The following is a 14706-nucleotide window of genomic DNA, read 5'->3' on the forward strand; positions in this document are numbered from 1 at the left end:
CCATATAATTCACAATTGTTTAGAAGAAACTATTATAGGTCAAAGTACGGCCTTGAACACGGAGCTTTGGCTTACACTAAACAGCAAGCGATAAAGAGCCTCAAAAATGACAAGTGTAAAACTATTCAGAACAGGAATTCAACGGTATAATCTGTGTAAAAACGAGAAACGAGAAACCCATTCAGAAACCAATACGGTAAAAAGGAAACACTAAGGGAATGATATAAAATTCAGGAGGAATGAAAACGGAGAAGAGTTCCCTGCCTGACACTAAAACTAATGCGTAAGGGAGATAATAATAAAAAAAGGTGTTTGTTTATATATGACGAATGAATACATTTGCAGTTATATTCAGTCGAAAAAAGTATTTAAATAAAATAGCTCTGCAAATTATAGGCAACAGCAAATCTGACGTAATGTTCAAATCTCACAAATCCAAAGTGAAGAGAATAAATAAGTTAAACAAGAAAGTTTACCAGGATGTCTCTAGAAAAGAGTTCTGATTGATAAGGACGGCAATATGCCTTGCAACAGGCTGTTTCTACAGACAAATCGGAAAGGTTGTTATGTTTGAGTGCATAACTACATGAAGTGAATTACTTTACATCCATCGTTATATATCACTTATATTTGATCAGATCAAGGCTTATACTAACTAGTATATAAATTCTTTTTTAGATAGAAAAAAAAATTAAGGTTATAATTTCTTCGAATTACATTTATTTGTACAACAAATGCATATTAAAATGAAGTATATTACATACATATTAAATGCATGGATTTTTTTTATAAAACAAATAAAAAAAACATCGCACAAAATGAATTATTCTCAAATAATTATAAAACATTTCAAAGATAATTTTTTATATAATAATTATCACATTACCTTAGATCTTACATCATTATTATGCATGTAGAATAATTAAAAACCAAACTTAGTTTTAAGGATACTGTAGAATTTGTTCGCTTTCTTTTGTCTTTTTTGTTTGTTTCCTCAAGCATATCCTTTTTGTAAACAAGTACAACAATAGTATACCGATGTTCAAAAGTCATTAACTGATTAAGAGAAAAACAAATCTGTGTTACAAACTAAAAGTGTAGTTGTCTATGCATCTCAAAAAACAAAGAATCAGAATGAATTGGTAAGGCTAAACATACATTGTGTATCAAAGTAATTTACAACATTTACATGAACTCCTTTGCCTTTTATCAACTGGAGACCTATTTACAATAACAACTATTTCTTTCACAAGTTCGTCAACACCATCTTCTGACAAAGCAGACACCTCTATATAACTTTCCGCATTTGTTCTAATAGCCATTTCAGTAGCTAGCGTAGGAGAGACTGTAATATTCGATTTCACCTGAAGTATAAATACATAACTGTCATTAAATCATTGCTATTATGATCTTATGGTAAACTGGGACAACATCCCTAAAGCGCCTTGAAATGAGGAACTCAAAAGTCACGTGTAAAGAAAAAATCTCTGTGTAGTGATATAGGACATGTTTCTATTTTTAGCAAATGACTGAACTTAATTATTTGTGGTGATAAGGAAAATAGAGGAACATAGAATAAATGTGTAAAAACTATGGAGCTATTGAATGTGTTCAAAGTATTAATTTTCAAAGAACTTATTGTGTTAAAAAGGGGATATTTTACCACAAGGAGCCGCATCACAACAGGATGTTCGGTGTTTGCTAATTTACGGAAAAAGTAATCTCACTTCGTACCCCGAATATTTAACCACATATGTGAAAATGTCACAGCTTCGAAACAAGCTATCATACATATCCAAGTTAACGATATGGACTGAGCTACAGGAAAAAACGTTACCATTACCGCCTATGTAAAAACAATTAAAGATTTTGACCCAACTGCATTTATTCAGGCTATTCTTATTTTGTGCGCGTTTTAAATGACTTAAACCAATTATTTTTACCTAGAACAATTTACAGAAGAGGGGGCAGATACCAATAAGACAATATATGTCAAGAATCGACTAAAAACCCCAGACAATGCCATGTCCGAGGGGAAGAGAAAACAAAACCTTAACAGCAGTCAATAAAACAACATACAGATAAGCAAAGATTTAACACGCAATCTCGTCTCAGTTAGTGCGAAAAGTTCACCAGCTCCTGTTCCACTATTGACACCCGTCATCTTATTTCTGCTAAAACTTTGATGTTATATGTATGATCATTTGGTATCACAACATTGCTTTGGTTAATGTCTCTTATCTAGTTCAAAGAAATTACTACAGTTTTGACGTAACAAATTCTCTAATCCTATTGAATTCCTGAATTTAAAAAAAAATAGGAAATCTTAACAAGGATTATTATGACAAAACATAATACTGTTTCGTTATCAGTATCAACCAAACATACATTTAAAAATAAATCTAGCACTTATACAGCACCAAACACTGAAGCAAAAACACCGTTCTAAACAACAAAGGGTGAAATCTGGTGCTCTGGACGGATCATCAGTTCCTGTTACTCTAGAAACCTCTGCTAGGTTGTCAATTTCACGTTTGAAAGTCTGGATTCATAAACGAGGAGTAGAAAGAAGGATTATCAAACACCATCGTACTAGAGTCAAGGGGGATCGGCGGGGCCCTGACCCCGAATTAAAAAAAACCCAGACATTCCGAAATCCGAAAAAAGAAATCTCGGATCCCAAAAGGATCAATCCCGAAATTCCGAGATTAAAAACATCTGATCCCGACGTCCCGAAAAAGGTCATGCCCTCCTCGCCCCTATAGTCTACATCGTTCAAGCAATTCATATATGATATAATACATGAAAAAATCGGAAAGATTAATCCAACTTGAAGAACTCTTTGCCCAATAGCTCCCATGTAAACAACAACCATTTATTATAGCTATGAAGGTAAACGCGAGCTTGTGAATATCGTATCTCCTTATGGACATATACCTGATATGCAGGTGGAACTTAGATGTCGCTACACAACTAAAAATAATCTTACAAAGTTGTATATAAATATTAACAAGTTGACTTAACTTCCACGCCCAAAACAAAAACTAATGCGTAAGGTAGATAATAATGAGCAAGACGTCTGTTTATCTGTGATGAATATATACATTAAATACATTTTCAAGGAGTAGGTTTGGTACCATTAAAATGATTAACTCTTTGCAATTTGTTTGCATCTGTCCTAAGTCAGAAATCTGATATTCAGTTGTTCTCGTTTCTTGTTTTTTTATATAGATATATCGTTTAGTATTTCTTTTTAAACAAGCTAATAGAGATTTATTTACCTGTATATCTGGCGTTTCAAATCTTTTGTCAATTTGTGTTCCGACTAAAATAAATGGTGTGGTTGGTTGATGCATACGTATTTCCGGGATCCATCTTTCTTCAATATGTTTTAAACTTTGTTCATTTTGTACAGAAAAACATACCAGAAACAAATCACATTTTGAATATGACAAAACTCTGAGCTTACTTGAACTTATGTCATCCTGCAAAACAAGTTATGTTTATGTTATTCTATGTAGGCTAAATGACCTCAAATATTTTTTTCAATTATTGGTATGAATCAATGGAAATTTGGTTTTTAACGAAACGAAATCCAAGCAATGTAAATCTAGACAAGACATCTAGTACTTACACTATTACATAAATTCCAAACAAATAAGAGTTGAAAATATAGTGCCAATAACAGAGACTTTAAACACTTTATCTATATGTTTAAATGTTGACCAACTTCTCCAAACAAAAAACCAACCAACACAAACAGATACATAATGAAGTAATTGGTACATGTACGAAAAGTTTGTTTTTTTTTAAATAAAAAGAACTACTGAAATAAGTACACAGTCATTTTAATATAGTCCGAGATTACTCTGATGTCTGATGGCATTTTCTGAGTTTTATAACACTAATGGTATAATCTTTTAAAAGTTGAGAATGCATTCGTTCTAAAATAAAATGCTAGACAAGATAAAAGTTAAAAGAGAAGTATTGAAAAATTAGACGATAGCTATTGTTAAATCGCTTTGACGTCCAACACCTTTATCGTAACTTTTAAAGCTATATAAAAAATGTTTATTTAAACATCTGTTATAACACACACTAGTAAAGAATTTTTCGGTATTTGAATAAGTCGTTGAGAACTTTTTGTCGACCCAGAAGTTTAAATGTACATAATGATAAAATTGAGAATGGAAATGGGGAATATGTCAAAGAGACAACAACCATACTATAGAGCAGACAACAGCCGATAATAATAACGACGTGGTAAGTGGGTGTTACAGACGAAAAAAGAGGGACACAAGATACCAGAGGAACAGTCAAACTCATAAATCGAAAATAAACTGACAACGCCATGGCTAAAAATGTAAAGGACAAACAGAGAAACAATAGTATACATGACACAACATAGAAAACTAAAGAATAAACAACACGAACCCCACCAAAAACTAGGGGTGATCTCAGGTGCTCCGGAAGGGTTATCAGATCCTGCTCCACATGTGGCACCGTTGAGTCGCTTATGAGATATCAAATCCGGTAAACAGTCTTATTCGGTAGGTCACATTTATGAAAGGGAACAATCACATAATCTGACCAAATTAACGGATATCCTGATTGTGCCAAGAAATTATCTCTTTATGTTATGTACTCGTTATGTACATAAACTGTTATGGGTCCATACAATCGGGGGATTTTTGGACTCCTTAAGTCCCTCATCCGTGGCCATCAGAGAGAATGGCGCTCACTTTGTCTTCACGAGGTTCTTCCTTGTTATATCACATTTTTGGGTCACTTTACTAATATTCGAAAGTTCTTAAACACATATTCAAATACATTTATATTTGTTAAATACAAGAAACATTTTTTTTTAGTTTAGAGTATACGGAAATTAAAACAACAACAACTAATTAGCACTTGTGAAATAAAGGAAAATCGGTTCCCACGAAAAGCGACCTTACATAAACAAAGCTGACGTTAATGTATAATACTGCGAAGCACACATTCCTTTTATGGAATTTTTACATGTAAAACACATTATCATTCATCATAATCCGGAAAGAGGAAAACTTACCCGACCGGAAGTATCAAATAAGCTGAGGTGATATGGTACATTATCAACAAATATTGTTGCTGAAAAAAAGGAGGAAAATTAAAAGGTCTAACAAATAAAAATAAATGCTGCTTTTTAACTTGTGTGTACTTTTGGGTACTCGGTTTACATCTTGAAAGACCAAATTATACACTTGTTTGTGAAAAAGTAGTATTTAGATATGGTAATCCGGCATAACAACAAGGCAATAAAAATTATGCATTTTTTTCATGATAGTATCTATTTGGTAAATATCAAGAAAATCGTATTCAAATTTATGAATAAACAAAGCCATTATGATTTTTAACGACAATAAATCTTTGACCTAAATCTTACTTCAATATGTTTTTTTAAAACTTTTGTTTTGTTTGGATATATGTATTTCCCTGTATGTCTTTTCTGTCTTTTTTAAATGGATTATCCTTTTTACTTTATCTCATATACTTATGAACTGCATATTACTTCCACATGTTTTTCTGGTTTATTGGAATGATCTTAGATGCAATCAGCTTAATGAACGAATGATTCGAGTCGTTTAAAGAAATGGGTTTGAAAAAAAAGAGCAACAGTAGTAAACCGGAAAATTAAGGAACTATCTAGTCGAAAAGTCTCTTTTGTTACTTATTTTAGATAAAGGATAGGTATTGAAATTATGATATACATACAAACCTACATCCAAATTGTACAGCCCAACAATGTGAACATTAAAGCAGTATATATAGATATAGTTATATTGCATAGCCTCCTTACTAAAAAAAAACCAAGACCATGTGGAATATACGTATATGGAACAAAATATGATTCCTTGATGGGACAAAGGTTGAAACTTTGAAAAAGACATTTTATTTTATCTATTCTGCGATTTGCGCACTATCCTTTACATATATGTATATATATATTTATACTATTACTTTACCAGCATAATTGTCGAACATAGTGGGTACATATTCCGCTCTGAACTCCTTAGATGTTATTCTGGAAGCAAGAACAGTTTTACCACATTCACTATCTCCAACTAGTACACATTTTAAACTAAGTTTACCGAGCAATTCATACTTCATGGCGCAGATGTCTCACTTTTTATCGTAACATTTGTCGATATTTATGTACAGTATTGTGATTAAGAATATCACAATGTAGATAATGTATAAATTGTGTATCGGAAAAACAGGAAAGAAATGAAAAATTCACATTTCAGTGAAAAATCAATAATATTAATGTATACATGTAATGATGTTAAGAGGGGCGTAGATGCGGATTTCCTAGTTTTTCATTATAATCACAAAATTACTTGTGGAAGTGTATTATTTTAATCCCATTTTCTCGAAAAATATATCGTGCCTGTTTTATCGAGTTAAAAACTTTTTTTGTGAAAACACTGTTGTGACGTCATTTTTTTTTGTACCCGTTCTTTATTTCAGTGATTGGACTGATAAAAAAATCAATAAATTCACACGATTTGTTTCCTCATTTAAAAAAAATCAATTACGACAAAAGAACAATACACAAACATTTTTGTTTTACCGAGGTCATGAGTTCGTCATTCATTAAGACGTTATCCCAAATAATTAACACACCGGATGAGAATATATCTTAACAAAGGGTGAATTTGTTTGCTTTTGCTTTTTTTCACTTTCTTTGATCTTGTTAAACAGTGCTATATATAATCCAGTTTTTTTGAGATTTTAAATTTTCCCTCTTACCGTCCATTCTATCGGGTTATGTCCTTTACTTTACCTGCTTTTTATCTTCCTTTGAATGGAAGAACTTAATTTAATTGGAATAATGTTTACCAATTGTAATACTTGTTCTTGTCATAAAGTAATGGTTTCGTTTTAATTAGATCACGATTGTGTGCGCATTGCAATAGACGTAATTGTACAAACATAGTTAGATCTAGGTAAAGCATACGCAATAACTATAAGTGGTGTTTTGAAACAATGTACAACATAGTTGAAATCTTCAGTATAAATAAAATTATATATCAATGAAGAGAAATTTGAAAATGATTTTTTTATGTCAGATCACAAGCAAAGATCTTTTTAAACAAGTAAGAAGTAATTAAGCAGTGTTTATATTTATGTAGGCTAATAGCAAAGATCAGTAAAAATGTAAAAAGAACATGGTTCTTATAAAGGCTAACAAGAAAGAACTATCCGCAATACCTTTAACATGTAGACATTACTTTTCACACAGTTGACCAGTAAAGACCTTTCACAAAGTACGGAGAATAAAGAATGTCATATGCTTAGATTAAACAAAAACAGACCTGTTAAAACGTACGAAGAACTTAATGTTAACTAGGTTACAAAGATAGAAATGTAAAAATGTTAGATAAAATTACTATTCGTTAAGTCTACTAGCAAAAAAGAGAAGTAAATTATCTTAGAAGCTACCAGCAAAGATCTTCTGTAACATATCATCAAATATACCAGACTTGCATAAATGAGTGCACCAGACGTGCTCTTTGTCTTCATAAGACTCAAGATTGTCACTCGAACTAAAGCAGTTTAAAAGCCATACTAAGTAAAAAATTATAACGCATAAATAATAGGAAATCCCGTAAAGCTGTACCAAATACGCTAAGGTATTATACACATTATACACCTAGCAGTTCATGTCAGTATATAAGTGCGGACTACTGAGTTGGTGATACTCTCGGATAAGAAACGTCTTACAACAATGGCATCGGCCCATTTTTTTAAAAAACTAATATAGTTTTCATGTATTTATGTTATCAAAGACCTGTAAAAAAAAACCAGAAAAAAAAGTGAATTAAAAAAGGATATAAAAATATTTTTAACACTGTGGGAAGCAATAACTTTTCATTCGGCTACAAGATAAAATAAGAAACTAAGTGAAAGTAGTGTAGTTTTCCTATATGTACCGAGGTTCCCAGCAAAGAATGTAAAAATGGCATACAATTATTTTTTTCATGTAGGTTATTCGCATAGTGGTAGACCCATAACAAATAAATCAGTTGATATAGAGTTAAATTAGTTCTTTGTTAGTCGTTTGTATTTGTAGATTAGTGTTTTGTATTTGTTCATATACTCTAGGGCTACACCTGCAATTTACAAGTACTGATGATTTATGAATTTAGTATTGTGTAAAAATTAAACAAATGACACGTATTCCACCATAACACCAATAACAAAGACAATTTATATGAAAAACAAAATGAACCAATTTGAAAGTTTGTACTTGTTTGGCTTTATAATTATTTTGATCTGAGCGTCGTCACCGATGAGTCTTATATAAACGAAACTCGAGTCTGGTAATTAGAAGACTGGTTCCTATTTATAAGTGTATGGGGAACGAAATATTTGGCTTTGTTTTATATAACGAGTTAAAAACATGCATTCACCTCAAATAATTGAATGCATTTACAGAACTTAGTATTCCAATATTTCTTAATTTCCTTAAAGCATTTGAATCATACACATGAAAAGTAAGAGATTTCTTTTCGAAATAACAAATCTTAACATTATAAAACTTTAAAAAAAAATTTACACATTTTACAAGCCAAAGGTACAAAGTCAAACCTAGAATGTCTAATACTCTGTTTGACATGCAGGCTATGGACAATGAGAGGCGAATTAACCAGAAGTTCCTGTATGAAGATAGCCTCATATGAATAAAGGAACAAGATGGCAAGAAGAGATTCACAGCCTGTACTCATTTGAATGAGAATCGTTTGTTGAAAATAAATGTCATACAAACATAGCAAATAAGTTGTAAGTCATGAATACAATCATCTTGATAATATCAGGTCCAGAGAATGTTTTGTTATACGATGATGACTGATGTACCCATATTTTGACTATTTTATTAATTGTGACTGTTTATTTAACGCATCATGTAAATGTAGCGGAATTTGATGAGACTGCTATTAAAGTGAGAGGGTTCGCGCTATAGAACCAGGTTTAATCCACCATTTCCTACATTTGAAAATGCCTGTACCAAGTCAGGAAAATGACAGTTCTTGTCCATTCGTTTTTGATGCGTTTTGTTTTTTGATTTTGCCATGTGATTATGGACATTCCAAATTGATTTTCCTCTGAGTTCAGTGTTTTTGTGACTTTACTTTTTGTTAGAATCACAGTGGTATTTTACAAATAAAGCAAGTAAGGAAGTGAGTGGGTCAAAATGTTTTTTTAATTTGTCAAAAATGGGTTACCATAATATCTTAGGGACGACATAAAAAAATCAATGACAGATAAAAAAAACTTAATTCAAATAGTTAGGGAGGGGTGTGTCAAATTGCTGCAAGTTTTTTTTATAAATTGACATCCATTTTACATATATCCTTATTGGTCAATCAATTTTCCCCAAATTAAGTTAAGGGGTTAGGGGGAGGGGGGATCAGTGAAAAAACTATATAAATTAAGTTTTTTGTATCCTTCATTAAACTTTTGATGTCGTCCCTTATGTATTGATTACTATATAAATTTAGTAATTCATAATTTACCGAATCGAATTGAATATAAGTTACTAATAAACGGTACTAATATACTAAGATGGTGTTATAAAATCCTGATCAATTTTGATTCTGCTGAACAACTAGCCTTTGCCTCCCTCGGTGCCAAATGTCTATCAAATGTAAGACAATACTAGTTGTTAATTTCTTAACAGGAATCAATGAGTTTTTCTTTATATATGGATTTCAATTCAGCTGCGTCGCAGTTATTTCTTCTGTGGTTAGAACAGAGTATTTGATATTTTTAAATGTTATTTTTAAGATACCATGCACTGAATTGGTTTGGTTTTGAACGAAGTCCTTGCATACCTTCGAATGAGATAACACCATACTTCGTATCACAGATAAGACATTCACCGACTTATTAGTAATTTCAAAAAAGATATTGCGTAGATTAAAAGAAGATGTTTAAGTTATTGCTGTTGACTCTCATTAGTAGCATCACTCTGGGTAAGCGTAACTTGAAATAGAATACTGTAATAAGACAAATATTAGTTCTGCCTTTCTTGTTTGTCTTTCTAATTTTAGTTGGTTAGTGTTTTTCATACTTACTTTAAGTGAGTTTTATGTTTGAAGGTTCATCCTTTCCTACTTCCCAGACAACTACAGAATGTCCAGTGGCACTGACTAACTGTTTGAGAAATCCATGCGAGGGTGCACCATGTCCTTTGAGAAGAACAGCAACATGCGTGTGAGTCTTATGAAATAATAAAAACTTTACCAAAGGTACTGAAAATAACCATCTAATAGCCGATAAATGAGGACATAAAATGCAGTCATAGCTAGAGGAACGGATTCATATACGTATAACATCATTCGTACAGTCGAAGTTCAAGGACTATATTATATATTTAAAAACTTATTGAAAAAAAACTAAAATAAACAGTATCTCATCCATTCAAACTGAATAATAATTTATTGGACATAAAATTTCACGATAAAATTCCAGGTTATAAATTTTGACCTAAAATATTGACTTTTGTTTTGAGACAAATGATTGTTTTTTGTTTTTGTAAATTCAGAAAATATTGTGATGTTTATATTATGCATAAAACATGACATGGTTATAATCAAACTCTCATTTTTATTTTTATTTTATGAAATAAACAGGATTTTTTCCTATATCGCAAAATTTGAAATGACAGAATTATAATAATAAATGCACGCAATTATTTCTGAATTTACAGGCTTTAGATAGATAGAAGAAGGTGTGGTTTGTTTGTTTAATTTTATTTGATGCAAGGGCGAAAACCATTTGTCTTAATGGGAGTTAATTCATAAACATTTGCCTGCGTTTAATTTATTTTTATTGCAAGGGAAACAATCCAAGTTACACATGACATGATTATATATTAACAATATGTCAACATTTTATCTTACACAAGGAAACTTATGTCGTATAATATAATAAACTTTCATGTTTCACGTAGGGATGATCTGATTCGAATGCAATGCCTTCTCTAGTTTGCTATTCGGACTCTCCATTCTCTCTCCGGCTGATTTTAGTATTTTGAAAGAGTATGCCTGATTAAAGTTAAAAACAACCATTCCAAAACCAAAGTTAATTTAAAAATAGTCGAAATTGTTTTCCTAATAATTTGTGTGGAATTTCTATAAGAATTATCGTCAGCTATTATACTAATAAGAAATAAACAACGACGTGTTATTTTTCTTAAAATCAAATTAAAAAACTACAATCTAAAATGAATGTTCACATTTGTTGTTTTACAACATTTAATTTGTTTTTGTAAGTTATCTACACCAAGAAAACATTTATTTCCTTTTCACTGTCTTACTATTTTGACAATAGCTATGGCGGTCAGCTGATTCAACTTTACAGCTTTTAATAAGTTGTTGACAGCTGTTATGGACATGGAGTCCATAGTTTTCAGAAGAGGGGAAGAGGTGATAAGTAAGGTGCCATTAACAATTTTGATAAAATAAAAAAGTCTGTTATGGCCCGTAACAGCGACAAAACAACACCAGTGACAAAGCATGAACTATTTAATGAGTTCAACATAATGTCTTCAGTGGATAAATTAATCTCTAAATCGTCTATAAAAGTCGCGAGTAAAATCATTGGAAAAAATCTTTTGGAAAGATATGCCATCATCACACAATTCTTAACGTCTTTATTTTGGTTTTTATATGTGTAACAGACACGTTATCATTTGCCATTGGAACATACTGATTTAATTGTAATGTGTTACACTTTTTCTGCAAACACATATAAAAAATAAACGTGATATAGCGTGATCGTTAAATATGCAACACTTCTGTTTACAATTATACCATTTTGTTCAGTTTCTTTTATTCTTGTAGTGTTGTGTACGTAGTTTCGTCCGAACAAAAGGCTTGAAAATTTACAAGTGCGCGTTAAGCAAAAAGCGATTAATTCGTGGAGTGATTTTAGGTTATCCCACATACGAAAACATATATGTATCATTTGACAAGGATAAGAATCTGGGGATCATAAGTCCATCCGGCGTGGGTTTAATGAATATGACATTGAACAACAAATCGGAGTCATTTCCTTCTTTGTATCAGATACCTAAGCTTCACAAAATTCCGTACAAACAACAGTACATTGTCGACTCTTCTGCATGTTCGACAAAAGAACTGTCTATTAGAATTTTACATTTCCCAACGAATTCTGTATTCAAGAGCGTGCAGCTTCTGTTCATACTTTTTAAAACGTCACCAAAGACTGAGCATAAAGTTGTTGTATCAGGGCTGTGCCAAAGATCATCTCATCCTTTTTCTTAAAAAAGTTCATCAAGAGGTACCAAGACCTTGTTAATAAATATGCCTTATCAATTTCACAAATAAAACACGATGGTCTTAAAGAATAGATACGGGTAGTGAATATAACTGTTTTTGGTGACATCCATTTGACATGGCTCTATAAGTGTACATCCCGTCATTGTTCTACATGTATCTTGGTATAGTTTTTTGTATTCTTGTATTTCATTTGTTTTGTAAATGTGCTTTGTTTGCATGCCTTTTTGTGTCTCTTTGTTACATATTACATAGCTCTGAACTTATACATCCCGCCATTGTGTTATTGTTCTATCATGGTATGTGTATGCGTCACCTTAATACATACGACGTGACTCTGTTCTAATACATCCCGTAATTGTGTTATTGTGCCATGGTAAATGCTGGTTCTCTTGTCTTTCATTTTTGCTGATGTACTTTGTCTAAATCATGTCTTATGTAAACGAAACGCGCGTCTGGCGTACTAAATTATAATCCTGGTACCTTTGATAACTATGAATATGCCTTTTTGTGCTTCTCTGTTACATATTTAATCTTTTTTTATAGTGAATAAGATTATAAAACAATATTAACTGCTGTTACCCCTATTTTTGACAATTTTACCTTGCGTGTCTATTTGTTCTTTTTACACATCGTTGTCAATATAAGAAATTTTCTACGTCTGTCTTACAAGTAAGAGATTTATCTAGCTATAAAACTATGTTTAATCCAACATTTTCTGCATAAGAAAATACCAATACTAAGTCAGGAATATGACATTTTTATTCATTCGTCTGATGTGTTTGAGCGTTTGATTTTGTCATTTGATTAGGGACTTCCCGTTTTGAATTTTTTGAGTTCAGAATTTTTGTGACTTTACCTTTTGAAATCGTTGAATGCTGTTAAAGATATGGTGTATCGTACATATGATTAATAATTATTTTTCTTTTCAGTCCTAACTACTGTGGTGGATGTTACGACACTTGGTATCTAAATGGAAAACGAGTTTATTGTTGGGGACCATGATGATTCTTATAAGTAAATAAAGCCGTTACTGTAATTTTCTGTTTGTACCAGTGAATTATTATTCGATGTACATCTAATCACCAAAAAGTGACTTGTTAATTAATTTCGTTTTTTTCTAATTCCAAAGATTTCAACACTACGTCCTGCAATATTATCAAAATAGTCAACGTTTCTACTCTTTACAAAAGCGTTCTCCTTTTCACACTATGAGACAATTTGACAGAGTTTGTCATTCTTTATGTCATTAAAAATGGCCGATGTAGATACAGGTATCTTGTTTTGATTCTCTGAAACTTACGTTATCGAAATTTTCCCCATAAACAATCGGCATTAAATTTGGAACTAAATGTTCTCAACTTCTTGTCAACGTGTGCCTTTATTCATATAGGACACACTCGATACTACAGCAGTTTCTTTCGAATAATGAAAAGAAGCTAACATTATCACGTTCCGCTTTATTGATTAAGTCTTCCACATCTAGAAATAGAAAAAAAGTCTTGGTATAGAACAAAACTTTACGACAAAAAGATTATTTTCGATTCCCAATAGTCAGAGAAAATTATGAATATGTGCAAAGTCAAAATATAAGTATGGATAAGATGTAGGACAGTAAGTGTTAATAACTGTATGGGGAACGAAATATTTAGCTATATGTTTTAACTCATGAATTCAAAACATGCATCCACGTCAAGATAGTGAATGCACTTACAGAATTTAGTATTCAAATATTTCTGAATTTCCTTATAAGCATTTTCATAATACACATGAAAGGTAAAATATTTTATGTTATTAGAAACTCGGTGATAAGTCTAATTCAATGAGTCAAGATGATATAAAATCGTGTTGAAAATTATTTCTGCTGAGCAAATTGCTTTTTTGTCGGAATCAATGACAATTAAGTTTAAGACAATACTAGTTGTTTATGTAATTTATAATGTATCGGATCCATTGAATAGGCGAGACTGTCTGATAAGGAGACAATATATAAGTCTGAAGATTTGTGCAGCCAGCGATACTAATATGCCAAGAAGATGATATAAAATCGTGTTGAAAATTATTTCTGCTGAGCAAATAGCTTTTTCGTCGGAATCAATGACAATTAAGTTAGTTTAAACATATTTATTTATAGTGGATTGGGAAACAAGTTTTGCAATTTATATTAATCCCTTTTCACTTTGCGGGTGCGAGTGCTGCCTTGTAGCGGCATTAGCCTACTCTTTTTCGAAATCTACAAGGGTGTCTTTAACGTGCAAGAGATATGTCTCTCTCTTAACACGGGTCAGCCATTTATCGTCCCCGTCCGACGGACTATCATCGTTTCCTCAAGACCATACTCGCAAATGGTGTCAAGGGAGAG

The 14706-nt window shown here is 31.7% G+C and overlaps 1 protein-coding gene across 1 annotated transcript; it reads right to left on the minus strand.

Annotated features, from left to right (window-relative positions):
- Positions 1-782: 782 nt before the first annotated feature.
- Positions 783-6287, minus strand: LOC134712034 (cell division control protein 42 homolog). The gene is made up of 4 exons (XM_063573145.1): positions 6003-6287; positions 5069-5127; positions 3282-3485; positions 783-1364 (listed from the first exon to the last, which is right to left on the minus strand). The coding sequence occupies exons 1-4, from the start codon at positions 6145-6147 to the stop codon at positions 1167-1169; spliced, it is 606 nt and encodes a 201-aa protein (XP_063429215.1). The 5' UTR covers positions 6148-6287; the 3' UTR covers positions 783-1166.
- Positions 6288-14706: the final 8419 nt, after the last annotated feature.

This window comes from Mytilus trossulus, chromosome 3 (assembly GCF_036588685.1).
Source record: "Mytilus trossulus isolate FHL-02 chromosome 3, PNRI_Mtr1.1.1.hap1, whole genome shotgun sequence".
NCBI lineage: Eukaryota > Metazoa > Mollusca > Bivalvia > Mytilida > Mytilidae > Mytilus > Mytilus trossulus.

What these genes read in the sequence shown, in the direction of transcription:
- LOC134712034 (XM_063573145.1), bottom strand. Translation starts at nt 6,147, where the DNA reads ATGAAGTATGAATTGCTCGGTAAACTTAGTTTAAAATGTGTACTAGTT. An exon ending in TATGTTCGACAATTATGCTG is followed by an intron (nt 5,128 to 6,002) that starts GTAAAGTAATAG and finishes CCTTTTTTTCAG; the next exon opens with CAACAATATTTGTTGATAAT. An exon ending in TTGAAACGCCAGATATACAG is followed by an intron (nt 1,365 to 3,281) that starts GTAAATAAATCT and finishes TTTATACTTCAG; the next exon opens with GTGAAATCGAATATTACAGT.